General features: G+C 43.4%; 1 protein-coding gene across 1 annotated transcript; it reads right to left on the reverse strand.

The window, feature by feature from the left end:
- Positions 1-353: 353 nt before the first annotated feature.
- On the reverse strand, positions 354-12,848 carry LOC132901036 (transmembrane ascorbate-dependent reductase CYB561). The gene is made up of 5 exons (XM_060943445.1): positions 12,653-12,848; positions 5,294-5,392; positions 5,002-5,105; positions 3,472-3,629; positions 354-537 (listed from the first exon to the last, which is right to left on the reverse strand). Exons 1-5 carry the CDS (start codon positions 12,846-12,848, stop codon positions 354-356), a joined length of 741 nt encoding a protein of 246 aa, XP_060799428.1.
- Positions 12,849-14,867: the final 2,019 nt, after the last annotated feature.

Genomic DNA, 14,867 nt, shown 5'->3' on the forward strand with positions numbered 1-14,867 from the left:
TATTATGGTAATCATATTTAGTCCATAAAATGCAGTTTAGGATACAGCCCTGAATTCTCATCGAAGGTGTTACTTGCAGGGTAGAAAGTGGGTAGAAATGCAAAATCATACATCCTGCAGTTTTAAATAAATCTAATCTTTAACAAGTTAGGAAATTCTGATACAAAACATGGAGATTGAGAAGACTTCTTTTTTCATACTCTAATCCAAAAACTTTTTCCATGGATACATTCATCCGTACGGGCACGATGATGGCCCCTGCTTTCTATTACTGAACACATACACGCACAGGAAGTGAGGAGTGTTTAAACCAGAATAAGGAGACCGGAGATGAAACCAGGTGAGGAGCTGTGTTAAGGCGTGTTGGGCCTGGAGTTCTCACTCAGTGTGTTGAAGTGGACAGACAAAGCCTCTTCCTCAGGGTTCGGCGGTCGTCTGAACTCTTCTCTGGTCACCACGTAACCCACAAGTACCCCAAAACACACCAGCAGCAGGCCGAGCATGTTGACCAGAACCTCCTCAGAACCAAACTCTGGCCTATATCACAAACAGAGAAGCACTTCAGTATTTGTACGCCATCATTTTACCCAAGTAAAATTTTGGACTGTACAGTGGTGCTTGAAAGTTTGTGAACCCTTTAGAATTTTCTATATTTCTGCATGAATATGACCTAAAACATCATCAGATTTTCACACAAGTCCTAATCAACCGAATCAACCGAAGTCCGAATCAGATTGTCATCCCATTGATTGAAAACACCTGACTCTAATTTCACCTTTAAATTAACTGCTAATCCTAGAGGTTCACATACTTTTGCCACTCACAGATATGTAATATTGGATCATTTTCCTCAATAAATAAATGACCAAGTATAATATTTTTGTCTCATTTGTTTAACTGGGTTCTCTTTATCTACTTTTAGGACTTGTGTGAAAATCTGATGATGTTTTAGGTCATATTTATGCAGAAATATAGAAAATTCTAAAGGGTTCCCAAACTTTCAAGCACCACTGTAACTGGAAATTGAACACTGGTCAATTTCCACTGGTCATTTGGTCAATTAGAGCCTTCAGAGATCTCATTAAAAAGGTCCGACATCATGACAAATACTGTTTGGTTGGTTGGTTGGTTGGTTGTTTTTTTTTTTTTTTTTTTTTTTTTTGCCATCTTTGCCTGGCTGTTATTCTGTTTTAACTATATTTCCCAAGTAAAGAATAAAACATTGTGTCATGCTGTTATAGGAAAGTAATCAGCAACTGTGTGGTGTGATGAAGTGTTACCATCCAGAAGTGGATTCATTTCCTCCCACGGCAAGTCCCAAAGTGGTTTGTTGCTCTTATACCACAGTAATTTGCCACCAATTCCATTTATTTGTTTATTTTTTAAAATCCATTTATGTCTAAGAGATATTTCATGTTGAGATATTTCAGGCTTTGCATTTTGACGAGCTGTGCTGTTTTGTTTATTTCTAAGAGAGAGAAAAAGAGGGGTGGCACGGTGGTGCACTGGTTAGCATGGTCACCTCACAGGAAGAAGGTTCCAGGTTCGAACCTCATGGCTTTCTGTGTGGAGTTTGCATGTTCTCCCCATGTCTGCATGGGTTTCCTCCAGGTGCTCCAGTTTCCTCCCACAGTTCAGAAGACGTACAGGTTAGGTAAAAATACCCAGCCCTTGGGGTTATACAAGCCAGTGCATACTTGGCGCCGGTCCCAAGCCCAGATAGATTGGAGAGGGTTGCATCAGGAAGGGCATCCGGTGTAAAACCTATGCCGAATCAAATATGCAGAATAGATCCGCTGTGGCAACCCCTAATAGGAGCCAAACCCAATCTGGGCTTGAGGAGAACCATGTTTGGTTGAATTGGCCAGAATTGCAGCAGTATGGTGGCCAGTTCCTTTCTGCACACTCACACATTCACACTTGGGGGGCAATTTCGAGTAGCTCGTTAACCTAACTGCATGTCTTTGGACTTTGGAGGAAACTGGAGCACCCAGAGGAAATCCACGAAGACATGGGGAGAACATGCAAACTCCACAGAGAAAGGCTTCCCGTTGGCCACTGGGCTCAAACCCAGAACCTTCTTGCTGTGAGGTGACAGTGCTAACCACTACACCACCGTGCCACCCCAAATGGGAGCAGCCAGAAGAAGAAGAAAAGAGAGAGAGAGAAAGAAAGAAAAAAAGAGGTTGGTGCAGGACATCTGCTATCGTAAGAGAAAATGGGAACTAGCTTGTTTTTTGTGGACGTTCCACAACATTAAACTTAACCAAAGTAGTGATCTGACATATTTTTTCCAGCATACACAAGAGATGTAACTGCTTCTTTGTTGGATTTGTTGTAAACAACAAGGAAACAATTCAAGGTTATCAAATTATTCACAGCCCTGTGATGACCTGGCGACTTGTCCAGGGTGTACCCCGCCTTTCACCCGTAGTCAGCTGGGATAGGCTCCAGCTTGCCTGCGACCCTGTAGAACAGGATAAAGCGGCTAGAGATAATGATAAAATTATTCACAACAAACTATTTATCGAGATATTTTCTGATTAGCAGGAAAATGAAGGTGACATTTTAATTCATAAACTCAAAACAAAGTATCCATAACAGACGTAGCTTCAGCATAGTAAGCTATGTAGCTGGTAGCAATGCAAGATAGATTTAGCTATATTGTTGCTTTGTTCAACAATCAGTAATCTATTTTCCTTGTCCAGCAGCAAGAGTGCCAATTATTTATGCAAGAGCAGATACATTTTTTTCCCTCATTACTCCAGAAAAATTGAAACATTGACTAAAAGATCCAGCTACAAAAGTCTCAATGAAATACCTGCAATACGTTTGTCTCAATGAAATACCTGCAGAGAGGGTTTTTTTTTTTAACTCAATTCTTTTCCAAAAGCTAGTCAGTGCTTTAGTATCACTGTAAAACTGTGTGCCTGATATCAGTCAGTGACGATCCACAAATCAATGAATCACAGTGAGTCACTTTTTGGGAGTGAGTCATCATCCTGACAACCTCCAGCCAAGAGGCTCTTGACACAATCGTGTATTTTCTGGAGTTTTCTTCAGGCTCTGGTGACTCATGCTGTTCTACATAAGCTCTTCAGCGTCATAAAGCCTGCAGCTAATAATGACTGGATACAAATCCTGTAATCAATCTAAATGAGAATAAACAAAATCTGCAATAGTTGCAGCAGGATGAGTGCAAAATGTGTAAGGCGCTAAATTACTATGAATTCTGCCTGGAGAGAAGGTATTCTTGCTGTAGAATAAACTGATCATCAAATAATAACCCTGTTTCCAACAAATTTAATTCATCGTACGGTACCCAGCTATGGTCCGTTGCTCACACGATTGGTTTTTATCCATCTTTTGCGTTCCATATTTAAGTGCTTGCCCTCTTATAAAACACACTTGGTAATTTTTATCTCTGTTGTAAGAGCAGCATAAGGACAAACAATTGCTCAAAGTACTCACAGGTGACTGAAGATCGCTTTCTCAGATATGCCCATGAGTGAAGAACCAACCGCCATGGCCAGGAGCACCAGGCCAAAGAATACATGCAGTGGAAGATACCATTTCCGTAGCACTGTTGATGCCCAGGGAAACAGGAAGAAGCCCAATCCCAGCAGCCACTGCAAAGGAAATCAGAGTCTGAATTCAAACATTCATCAAATAAGAATGATGAAAAATGAACTGGAACTACAGCATGTTGGTTTTAATGTAAACCGTGTTTTCCAAAGAAAGCCGGCAATACGTGTTCAGGTGTATGACTGAAATGCCAGGTGTGGTGTAATGAAGGTCTAGTTAAGGTGGAGGTGACAAGTGAAAACCCACATGTGGGGTAGTTCAGGTATAGGTAAGGACTGAAAGGCCAGGCATGGGGCAGTTCAAATGTTGGCAAGAACTGAAAGGTGAGGCATGGGGCAGGCAAGGACTGAAAGGCCAGGCATGGGGTAGTTCAAATTTTGGCAAGAACTGAGGTGCAGGCAAGGACTGAAAAGCCAGGCGGGGGCAGTTCAGGTATAGGCAAGGATTTGAGAGGCCAGGTGTGGGCTGTTCAAGTGTAGGCAAGGACTGAAAGGCCAGGCGTGAGGTAGTTTAGGTGTAGGCAAGGACTGAAAAAGGCCAGGCGTGTAGTAGTTCAAGTGTAGGCAAGGACTGAAAGGCCAGGCATGGGGTAGTTCAAGTATAGGTAAGGTTAGAAAGGCCATACATACCGTAGTTCAAGCATAGGCAAGGACTGAAAGGCCAGACATGCAGTAGTTTAGGTGTAGGCAAGGACTGAAAGGCCAGGCATGGGGTAGTTCAAGTACAGGCAAGGACAGAAAGGCCAGGTGTGGGGCAGTTCAGTAGAACTGAAAGACCATTTTAACTGTAGGTAAAGACAGAGAAAGCAGGTCTGGGGTCGTTAAGGTCTGAGTGAGGATGAGAGCAAAATGTAGGGTAATTCAGGTGCAGATTAAAAGGCCAGGTGTGGGGTACTTCCAGTGTAGGTCAACTGAAAGACCAGTTTAGCAGTTTAGTTGTAGAAAATGATAAAGTCCAGGCATGGAGTAGCGCAGGTGTAGGTGAGGATTAATCAGTCAGGTAGTTTAGGCAGAGGTGAGATTTAAAAGGCCAGGTGTGAGGTAGTTCAGGTATGAGTGAGAATTACAAAGCCAGGTGTGAAGTAGTTGAGGTGTAGGTGATGACCATTGGGGTCAGGTGTTCAGGTAGTTCAAGTATACATAAGGACTGCATGGCCAAGTATGGGGTAGTTATGGGATAAGACCAAGGTTTTATGGTAGTTGAGGGGTAGGTGGGGATGAAAAGGCCAGGTGAGATGTAGTTCAGGTATACATAAGGATTGCATGGCCAGGTATAGGGTAGTTAAGGGATAAGACCCAAGTGTAGGGAAGTTGAGGTATATGTAAGGTTTAAAGGCCAGGTTTTAGGATAGTTGAGGTGCAGGTGAGCATGAGAGCCAGGTGTGTGATGGTGTAGGTGAGGCCAGGTGTGGCTCACCTGCATGAAGAAGAAGACGAAGGTAAGCATGCCACACCAGCTATGCAGAGAGGTCATGTTCGGATAGCCAGCTTTATTGTGGACATCAAACACGGCCACCAGACCTGATATAAGAGACACAACGTCATTAAACTGCGTTCACTTTCGCTACCAGTGAATTCAGTGTCTTAATGGTGAATTAATACCATGAACTAGAACACGTATACTGAAGTAAACTAAAGAGGTTGTGTTTGACAAACAGACAAAGGCCATTTTGTTTGTGTGTGTGTACAGAGATGCAGACAGAACTTACCCACAATACTGATAATGAGGGCCATCATGTGAAGCAGAGCATGGAGAATTTTCACTGCAAGCTTACTCTCATTTCTGAACACACGGTACACCAGCACACCTACCATGAGTGTGATAAGAGAGTACAGCAAAATGGCAGCAGGGTGAGATTCATATCATGTTGGTGAACATTGGAAAATTAAATGTCCTTCCTCTGTTAAAGGAGTAGTTCAATGCTTTTCAGCCTGCTCTTTAACCAACACATCTGTAGTGTTTATGATTACAGGAATTAGGACATGTTTTCCATTTTCCTGTCAAAGTCAAAATCCTTCCTGTGCCAAGACTTGGTCTTCACAGGCACAATCAGTCTCTCATCTCAGTACTAACCAGGCCCTTAAGGCACATTGAGTGGCTCCAATCTCCGCTTCTATCGCCCTCGGCCTCTCACCTATACAGCTAGGGTTACAGTGGGGGTCTAGTCCTCTGGTAACCATGAGAGTTTGACTCCCCACTCACATCTGTATTGCAGCGTGCCTTGCCAGACGGCAGTAGGTACCATTTTTATGATGGTCTTTGGTATGACCCGACCACGAGTAGAACTCGCTCCATTTTCCTGTACTGAGATTTTTTTTTAAAAACTGTTACTCCAAACTCACTTGGACTGCAAGTCTAAGGGCAGATGTTGAACTCTGTTCATAAACCTTTAAAATATGACTGAGTCATGAATTCAGAGCTGCAACAATAAAGATGTGGGGGTGAGCTGGATGTGAGAGAAAATCTGATCAAAGCTGTTTTTATGCAGTTTATTCAACTCTTGAGTAAAAAGTAGTCCCGGTTACTTTAAAGGTTTTGTCATGTCCATACGCCATCTGAGTCACACGTACTGGTGGCACAGTGGTGTAGTGGTTAGAACTGTTGCCTCACAGCAAGAAGGTTCTGGGTTCAAGCCCAGTGGCTGACGGGGCCCTTACTGTGTGGAGTTTGCATGTTCTTTCCGTGTCTATGTGGGTTTCCTCCAGGTGCTCCGGTTTCCCCCACAGTCCAAAGACATGCAGGTTAGGCTAACATGGGGCAGCCATGGCCTGAGGTTGGGCTGAAGTGCCCTTGAGCAGAGCACCTAACCCCCAACTGCTCCCTAGGGGCTGCAGCATAGCTGCCCACTGCTCTGGGTATGTGTGCGCATGTGTGTGTTCACTGCTTCAGAGGGGTTAAATGCAGAGGTTAAATTTCACTGTGCTACAGTCTGTGCTTGATTCTCATCTCATCTCATCTCATTTTCTTCCGCTTATCCGGGGCCGGGTCGCAGAGGCAGCAGTCTGAGCATGGAAGCCCAAACTTCCCTCTCCCCAGACACGTCGGCCAGCTTCTCGGGAAGAACACCGAGGCGTTCCCAGGCCAGCCAAGAGACATAGTCCCTCCAGGGATGTTTATACATGTGACAAATAAAGGCTTCTTGGCTTGGCTTCCTCGTCGTTTTCTTCTTCAAAATAAACTCTGGAAAAGCTGTGCCATCTCTGAATGAACCAATGAAAATGATGTAGAGCTTTATCTGAATAATGCAACAACAACTGCCCTTAGACTTCCATTAAGTGAGTTTTCAGTAAAAGGTTTTATTTTATTAGTACAGGATAAAAAAAAGGTATTAAATATTTTATCAGTGTTAATCAATCCACATATCCAGTACAGATAGAGTAGACAGAGATGAGGTTGGAAAATAGAGGTGTATCCCTTTAGTACTACTAACCGAGTGAAATCTATGGGTCGTCTTTCTTGACCACTCAAGCCAAATTAGCATTTCGTTCTGTGCTAATCAAATATTCTCAAGTGGCACCTGGCAGAGGAACACGTTACACACGTCTCTCGGATACACAGATGCCCTCGGGTCTGTTCTTAGCCATGTTACCCTGGAATGATTGAACCTTTAATGGAACAATGACTTTTCCAATTTGGTGTCCTAATCAAATTGTCCAAGGGACAGCTGAAGAGATTAGCTGAACAAAACGCATCTGTTTCTGCCAGGGGTTCAATTTACTGCCCCGTGCCCAAACAATAAACATCCTAATTACAGGATTCATAGACAATGCTGCAAAGTCTGTTTCTGATAACAGGCAGATCTACAGGACTGGGTCTACAGCTCAACTAATCCACTTTTCTTTTCTTGTCTTTCTTTTATAGATTTATTAAACAATAACCAATATACACTGTCAAAATACAATCTTGCCATAACAACCACAATTTGTTTAGATTAGATTAGATTAGATTAGATTAGATTAGATTAGATACAACTTTATTGATCCCTTTGGGCAGGTTCCCTCAGGGGAATTAAGATTCCAGCAGCATCATTACAGATAAACAGAAAAAAGAAATAGAGAAAAACTTCTAGATAAATTAAAATAAATTAAGTATTTACATATACAAGTATGAAAAGAGTAAGATATGGGGAAGAGAGGAAGGGGGGCAGCAAAAGAGATCATCTCATCCCATCTCATTATCTCTAGCTGCTTTATCCTGTTCTACAGGGTCGCAGGCGAGCTGGAGCCTATCCCAGCTGACTACGGGCGAAAGGCGGGGTACACCCTGGACAAGTCGCCAGGTCATCACAGGGCTGACACATAGACACAGACAACCATTCACACTCACATTCACACCTACGCTCAATTTAGAGTCACCAGTTAACCTAACCTGCATGTCTTTGGACTGTGGGGGAAACCGGAGCACCCGGAGGAAACCCACGCGGACACGGGGAGAACATGCAAACTCCACACAGAAAGGCCCTCGCCGGCCACGGGGCTCGAACCCGGACCTTCTTGCTGTGAGGCGACAGCGCTAACCACTACACCACCGTGCTGCCCACCAGCAGGAGAGATATTGCACATTACAGTATATTGCACAGTGTCCAGTATTGCTTATTGTTAGGCTAGGCTACTGCTCCTTCCCATCCTCTGTCCTCCTATTACCCCTCCCCCCCAGAGAGGACACTGTTTATCTCTAACCGTAGCTGACGTAGCTACAGGATATACATAAAGTTTCAGTGTCATTCTCTGATCCGAGACGTGATTGGTCTGAAACCGTCGCGCTCATTTACTGGCGTCACAAACCCAGCTCGTTTGAAAGCCCCGCCCCGAATAAGCGTTACACAAAAGTACTTTGTTATGAATAACAGAATCAAAGAAAAGCCCACCAGTGATACAGGAAATAAAGCGACAGTGGACGATGTGGAGCAGTGATTTGATTCAAATCTCCATCAGAATTAAAGTGTCCTGATTTAAACCTCCTGCTCGTTAAGCAGTTTTCTGCCTCATAGCCAACACGTGCAAATCCCCAGCAGCACCTCAGTCTGCTTCTGGAGCCAGACTCGTGGTTCAGTAAGCCAGCTCAGCCCTTTCAGTACGGCAGTGCCACCGAGGGCCAAAGAATCCTTTGGGTCTTTCCAAAGAGCTGACCTTATTGCCTTGTTGAGTTTTTCAGGATCCAGAGCAGAACTCAATTAACGCAGTGAGAGAGTGAGGCACTGAGCTCAGAGTTCTGAGAGAGACAGTCTGTGATACAGTTACTATCCATCCGGGGTGAGGGAGCGAGATTTTTAAACAGTTTTCAAGGACTGGGGACAAATAATGATGGGATGAAAGGAAAAGGGGAGTGGAAGGAAGAAGAAGAAAGGAGGAAATGAAATGAAAAGAAAAGAAACAATGCAGATAAAGGGAAAGGATAGCAGAAAAGAAAAGGCAAAGATAAGGGAAGGAAAGGGAAAGGAAAACAAAAGGAAAAGAAAGGAAGAGAAGCATAGCATCAATTGATGTTTAATGAAGAAATGAAGTTTTGACATTTTCTCTTCTGTATCAAGAAGAAAAGAAAAGTTTTTCCAGTGATGTATTTTGCGGCTCAGTAAGCAGCGTGTCCTGCAATGTAACAGCAGATTAATAGCCCTTTAAAGCTACACTGCCTTTCAGATTTTTCAAGTGTAGCCCATAAAAAGAATTTTCCCGACACCCAGTTATTTCTGTTTAATGACCGAAAGCTACTGAATTCGAATCACAGGCTTCCAATTTTATTACTTTTTTTAAAATAGAACAATTAATGACTTTAGAGCCACATGGCCCTAAATTCGCCACTATTTTTTCCTGCTTCACCATGACCCAATACAAGATACTATGTCATGCATCATGTGGTGGGCTTTCCCCGTTCGCGCAAGACATTGTGAGATACAAATTTGAAACAGGACGGAAAAATGGAGGATGTGAGTGTGCGAATGAAACATGAAAGAGCGACTACAGTAACGGAAAGAAAGCGAGAAGAAAAGATGTTACAGTGGTGCTTGAAAGTTTGTGAACCCTTTAGAATTTTCTATATTTCTGCATAAATATGACCTAAAACATCATCAGGTTTTCACACAAGTCCTAAAAGTAGATAAAGAGAACCCAGTTAAACAAATGAGACAAAAATATTATACTTGGTCATTTATTTATTGAGGAAAATGATCCAATATTACATATCTGTGAGTGGCAAATGTATGTGAACCTCTAGGATTAGCAGTTAATTTGAAGGTGAAATTAGAGTCAGGTGTTTTCAATCAATGGGATGACAATCAGGTGTGAGCGGGCACCTGGTTTTATTTAAAGAACAGCGATCTATTAAAGTCTTATCTTCACAACACATGTTTGTGGAAGTGTATCATGGCACGAACAAAGGAGATTTCTGAGGACCTCAGAAAAAGCATTGTTGATGCTCATCAGGCTGGAAAAGGTTACAAAACCATCTCTAAAGAGTTTGGACTCCACCAATCCACAGTCAGACAGATTGTGTACAAATGGAGGAAATTCAAGACTATTGTTACCCTCCCCAGGAGTGGTCGACCAACAAAGAACATTCCAAGAGCAAGGCATGCAATAGTCGGCGAGGTCACAAAGGACCCCAGGGTAACTTCTAAGCAACTGAAGGCCTCTCTCACATTGGCTAATATTAATGTTAGTGAGTCCACCATCAGGAGAACACTGAACAACAATGGTGTGCATGGCAGGGTTGCAAGGAGAAAGCCACTGCTCTCCAAAAGGAACATTGCTGCTCATCTGCAGTTTGCTGAAGATCATGTGGACAAGTCAGAAGTCTATTGGAAAAATGTTTTGTGGACAAATGAGACCAAAATAGATCTTTTTGGTTTAAATGAGAAGCGTTATGTTTGGAGAAAGGAAAACACTGCATTCCAGCATAAGAACCTTATCCCATCTGTGAAACATGGTGGTGGTAGTATCATGGTTTGGGCCTGTTTTGCTGCATCTGGGCCAGGACGGCTTGCCATCATTGATGGAACAATGAATTCTGAATTATGCCAGTGAATTCTAAAGGAAAATGTCAGGACATCTGTCCATGAACTGAATCTCAAGAGAAGGTGGGTCATGCAGCAAGACAACGACCCTAAGCACACAAGTCGTTCTACCAAAGAATGGTTAAAGAAGAATAAAGTTAATGTTTTGGAATGGCCAAGTCAGGGCGGCACGGTGGTGTAGTGGTTAGCGCTGTCGCCTCACAGCAAGAAGGTCCTGGGTTCGAGCCCCGGGGCCGGCGAGGGCCTTTCTGTGTGGAGTTTGCATGTTCTCCCCGTGTCCGCGTGGGTTTCCTCCGGGTGCTCCGGTTTCCCCCACAGTCCAAAGACATGCAGGTTAGATTAACTGGTGACTCTAAATTGACCATAGGTGTGAATATGAGTGTGAATGGTTGTCTGTGTCTATGTGTCAGCCCTGTGATGACCTGGCGACTTGTCCAGGGTGTACCCCGCCTTTCGCCCGTAGTCAGCTGGGATAGGCTCCAGCTTGCCTGCGACCCTGTAGAAGGATAAAGCGGCTACAGATAATGAGATGAGATGAGAATGGCCAAGTCAAAGTCCTGACCTTAATCCAATTGAAATGTTGTGGAAGGACCTGAAGCGAGCAGTTCATGTGAGGAAACCCACCAACATCCCAGAGTTGAAGCTGTTCTGTACGGAGGAACGGGCTAAAATTCCTCCAAGCCGGTGTGCAGGACTGATCAACAGTTACCGCAAACGTTTACTTGCAGTTATTGCTGCACAAGGGGGTCACACCAGATACTGAAAGCAAAGGTTCACATACTTTTGCCACTCACAGATATGTAATATTGGATCATTTTCCTCAATAAATAAATGACCAAGTATAATATTTTTGTCTCATTTGTTTAACTGGGTTCTCTTTATCTACTTTTAGGACTCGTGTGAAAATCTGATGATGTTTTAGGTCATATTTATGCAGAAATATAGAAAATTCTAAATGGTTCACAAACTTTCAAGCACCACTGTATATACGAAGGAAAGGAAACGCAGGACCAAACTAATAAATATCGGCGCTCAGCGAGCACCTCGGTGTGATCAGCTGTTCGTTTAGCGACAGAATGATGGAACTGTCAGTGCACGCTCAAAGGGAAACCTGTAGATGGCAGTAATGCAACACTGTGGATGCCAGCTGCCGTAAAACCCAAAAGAAGAAGGTAAACCTGCGCATGCGCACACGGACTTCCTCTGTCTGCTTGACTGCACGATTTCATGCACATTATTTGCTTTAATCCCCTCAAATTAAATAACTTCCCAATATCAGAACGGGCTGATATTTTGTGAGATATTACAGAAATAAACATATATCACAATGACCACATTTCAGAGGGAACTAAATTTCACAGGTTTTATGAAGTCGAAAGGCCGTCTCGCTTTTAATTAATATTATAGATGGTATGTTTATAGTTTGTCGTATATATGGTGTTATATATAGTTATAACATGATATATTAATATTTAGATTTCCACTGGATAAAACATAAAAATAATGCACACTACATACAGTAAACACACTAATCCTATTTTAAATAAAACGTTTTATAAATAAAAAGACAAAGTTGTTGTGTCCTGACAATATATAATTGTGCTGAGTGACATTTAAATTTCATTCATTCATTCACTATTAAATAATTTACTGTTTTATTGATTTGTTTTTTTACTGATTTATTTGAATGATTGACTGATTGATCGATCTGCTCCTTGTTATTACAGTAAGTTCAGAGCTCCGTCAGTGGTGTTGGACTTTGGCTCTTGCTGCCTGTCACACGATTTTACTTCAGAACGTGCTCGTTTTCACGACACAGATTTACCAGAGTCTCGTGTCCATGTGATTCCCTGCACACGCTAATCAGGAATTGGGGCAAAATAAATCAATCAATCTGCACTCCTTTAATCCTTAATCCAGTAAATAATATGGCCTAAGCCTCTTTTTGTGAAATGAATGCCTTAGCAAAAAAAAAAAGTTTACGTAAATTAGACGTTCTGTTGATGTAATTTGCTTTGAGTCACAGTGTTAGCGTTGGCACTGTATCTGCCGTCTCACCATCTCCGTAGAGGAAGACGAGGCCGATGACCATGCAGAGCGGGTGCACGTTAAACTGCTGCTCCGAGCTGTTCCAGGCGTAGCCCCCGTGGTAGTGACCCATCCACACACCCGTGAGCACAACACACACCACGCCCAGCACCTGAGAGCAGGCCACGTAGCACGGCAGCGACCGAAATCCACCCAAATCCACCATCATTCCTACAGAGAGAGAGAGAGAGAGAGAGAGAGAGAAGGAGTATATGAGTGATATCAACCCAAATGGAGATCAGATCTACAGACTGTGTCACTTCTTTATACCATCTCTGTGCTTTTTTATGACCATTAATGGTGCTGTTGCCCTCGGTTTCACAAAAATCCAAAACAATCTGCTTTAAGATAATTGAATCACCATGCTGTTTATCAGAAAATAACCCACACCGGGGTGGTGTGATGCTTCACATCGTGCCATTACCACCCTGAAGTGGATCATTTTCATATAACTGCATCATTCTACATATATCACAATGATTTGTTATTGTTTTCATACATTATGTGGTGTGGACACAATGTTTTCCATTCTACAAGCATATGGCGTCCCCCCTAGCATGGTCGAGGCAATCAGGACAATGTATATCGATAACACTGCCGTGGTTATAACTCCTGACGGTGTAACTGAGGAGTTTTCTATCAACTCGGGCGTCCTTCAAGGAGACCCCCTAGCTCCTCTGCTCTTCATCATTGTTCTTGATTACGCCTTGCGTTTAGCCCTTCGTGTGGATGATGGGCTCACTCTTAAATGCCGCAGAAGTTCTCGCCACCCTGCTGTCCATCTATCCGATCTCGACTTCGCTGATGACATTGCTCTTCTCGAGGACTCTGTGAATTCAGGCGAGGATCTTCTCCACCGAGTAGAACTGGCTGCTAAATCAGTTGGCCTTCAGTTGAACGCAAGCAAAACCAAATGGATGCAAATGGACCAATCTCTCCATGCGCTTGACAACTCTACTATCGAGAAGGTGGACGACTTCAAATACCTTGGCAGTTGGATGAACACTGCTCATGACATCAACTCCAGAAAGGCTAAAGCCTGGGGCGCCCTAAATTCTCTAATCAAGGTATGGGCTGCCCCGCTGTCTAGAGACACAAAGGTCAGAGTGTTCAAGGCCTCAGTTGAATCCATTCTTCTCTACGGATCCGAGTCTTGGTCTCTAACGAGAGCACAAGAGCAATCCTTGGATGGCACGTACACCCGCATGCTCCGCAGAGTGGTCAACGTCAGCTGGCAGGACCATTGGACAAACGACCGCCTGTACGGTTCCCTACCACGCCTCTCGACCATAATCGCCAAACGCCGTCTGGCATTGTGCGGCCATGTGTTTCATCACGATCAACCTGCCGCACAAGTTCTCTTGTGGGAGCCTGAGGCGAAGTGCAAAGTCGGTTGACCACGTACCACTCTGAAAATGGTCCTCGAGCAAGAGACGGGGTTGAAGGAAGATCAACTCAGAGCAGCTATGCTTGACCGGTGGGTCTGGGATAGGATATCTTATCAAGTCACCGGCTCGCCGGATGACAGATGATGATGTGGTGTGTCCTAATATGTTAAAACAACTGCATTAACATAAATTTGTTCCAGCTGGAGCTACTTTCTGAGCCGTGCGGTTCTACAAGAATACTGCACGCCATCTGACAATGATTTCTGAAGAAACCAGCTGATGTAGATGCCAAAAACAATGAAACCTTTGAAAGAATCAGGACACTCAGCAGCCATTTTAAAAGAAACTTGTTCTCGATTCTAAGATCCCTGTTCTTGGCTGCAGAAGTGAAACCCAACGTGTTCTTCTTTCTGCTGTTGCAGAAGATGCTGAGATGCTTTTCTGCTCAGCACGGTTGTAAAGAGTGATTATACGAGTTACTATATCCTTCCTGGCAAAAAAAAAATCTCGAACCACCTCAAATCTGTCCATTTTTCCTCTGACCTCAACAAGACGTTTTGTTTTTTCAACCCACAGAACTGTCGCTCACTCATTCGATGAATGTTTTTTTGTTTTTCGCACCATTCCGTGTATGGAGACTGTGTGTGAGAAAACCCCAGGAGATCAGCGGGTTCTGAGATATTCAATCCAAAAATATTCATCAGGCTCAAACCAACACCCATGCTGCCACAGTGAAAGAAAGTCACGCAGAAATTGAGATCACAATTTTTCCCATTCTGATGTTTGAACATTGTGAA

This window comes from Neoarius graeffei, chromosome 16 (genome assembly GCF_027579695.1).
Source record: "Neoarius graeffei isolate fNeoGra1 chromosome 16, fNeoGra1.pri, whole genome shotgun sequence".
NCBI classification, from domain to species: domain Eukaryota; kingdom Metazoa; phylum Chordata; class Actinopteri; order Siluriformes; family Ariidae; genus Neoarius; species Neoarius graeffei.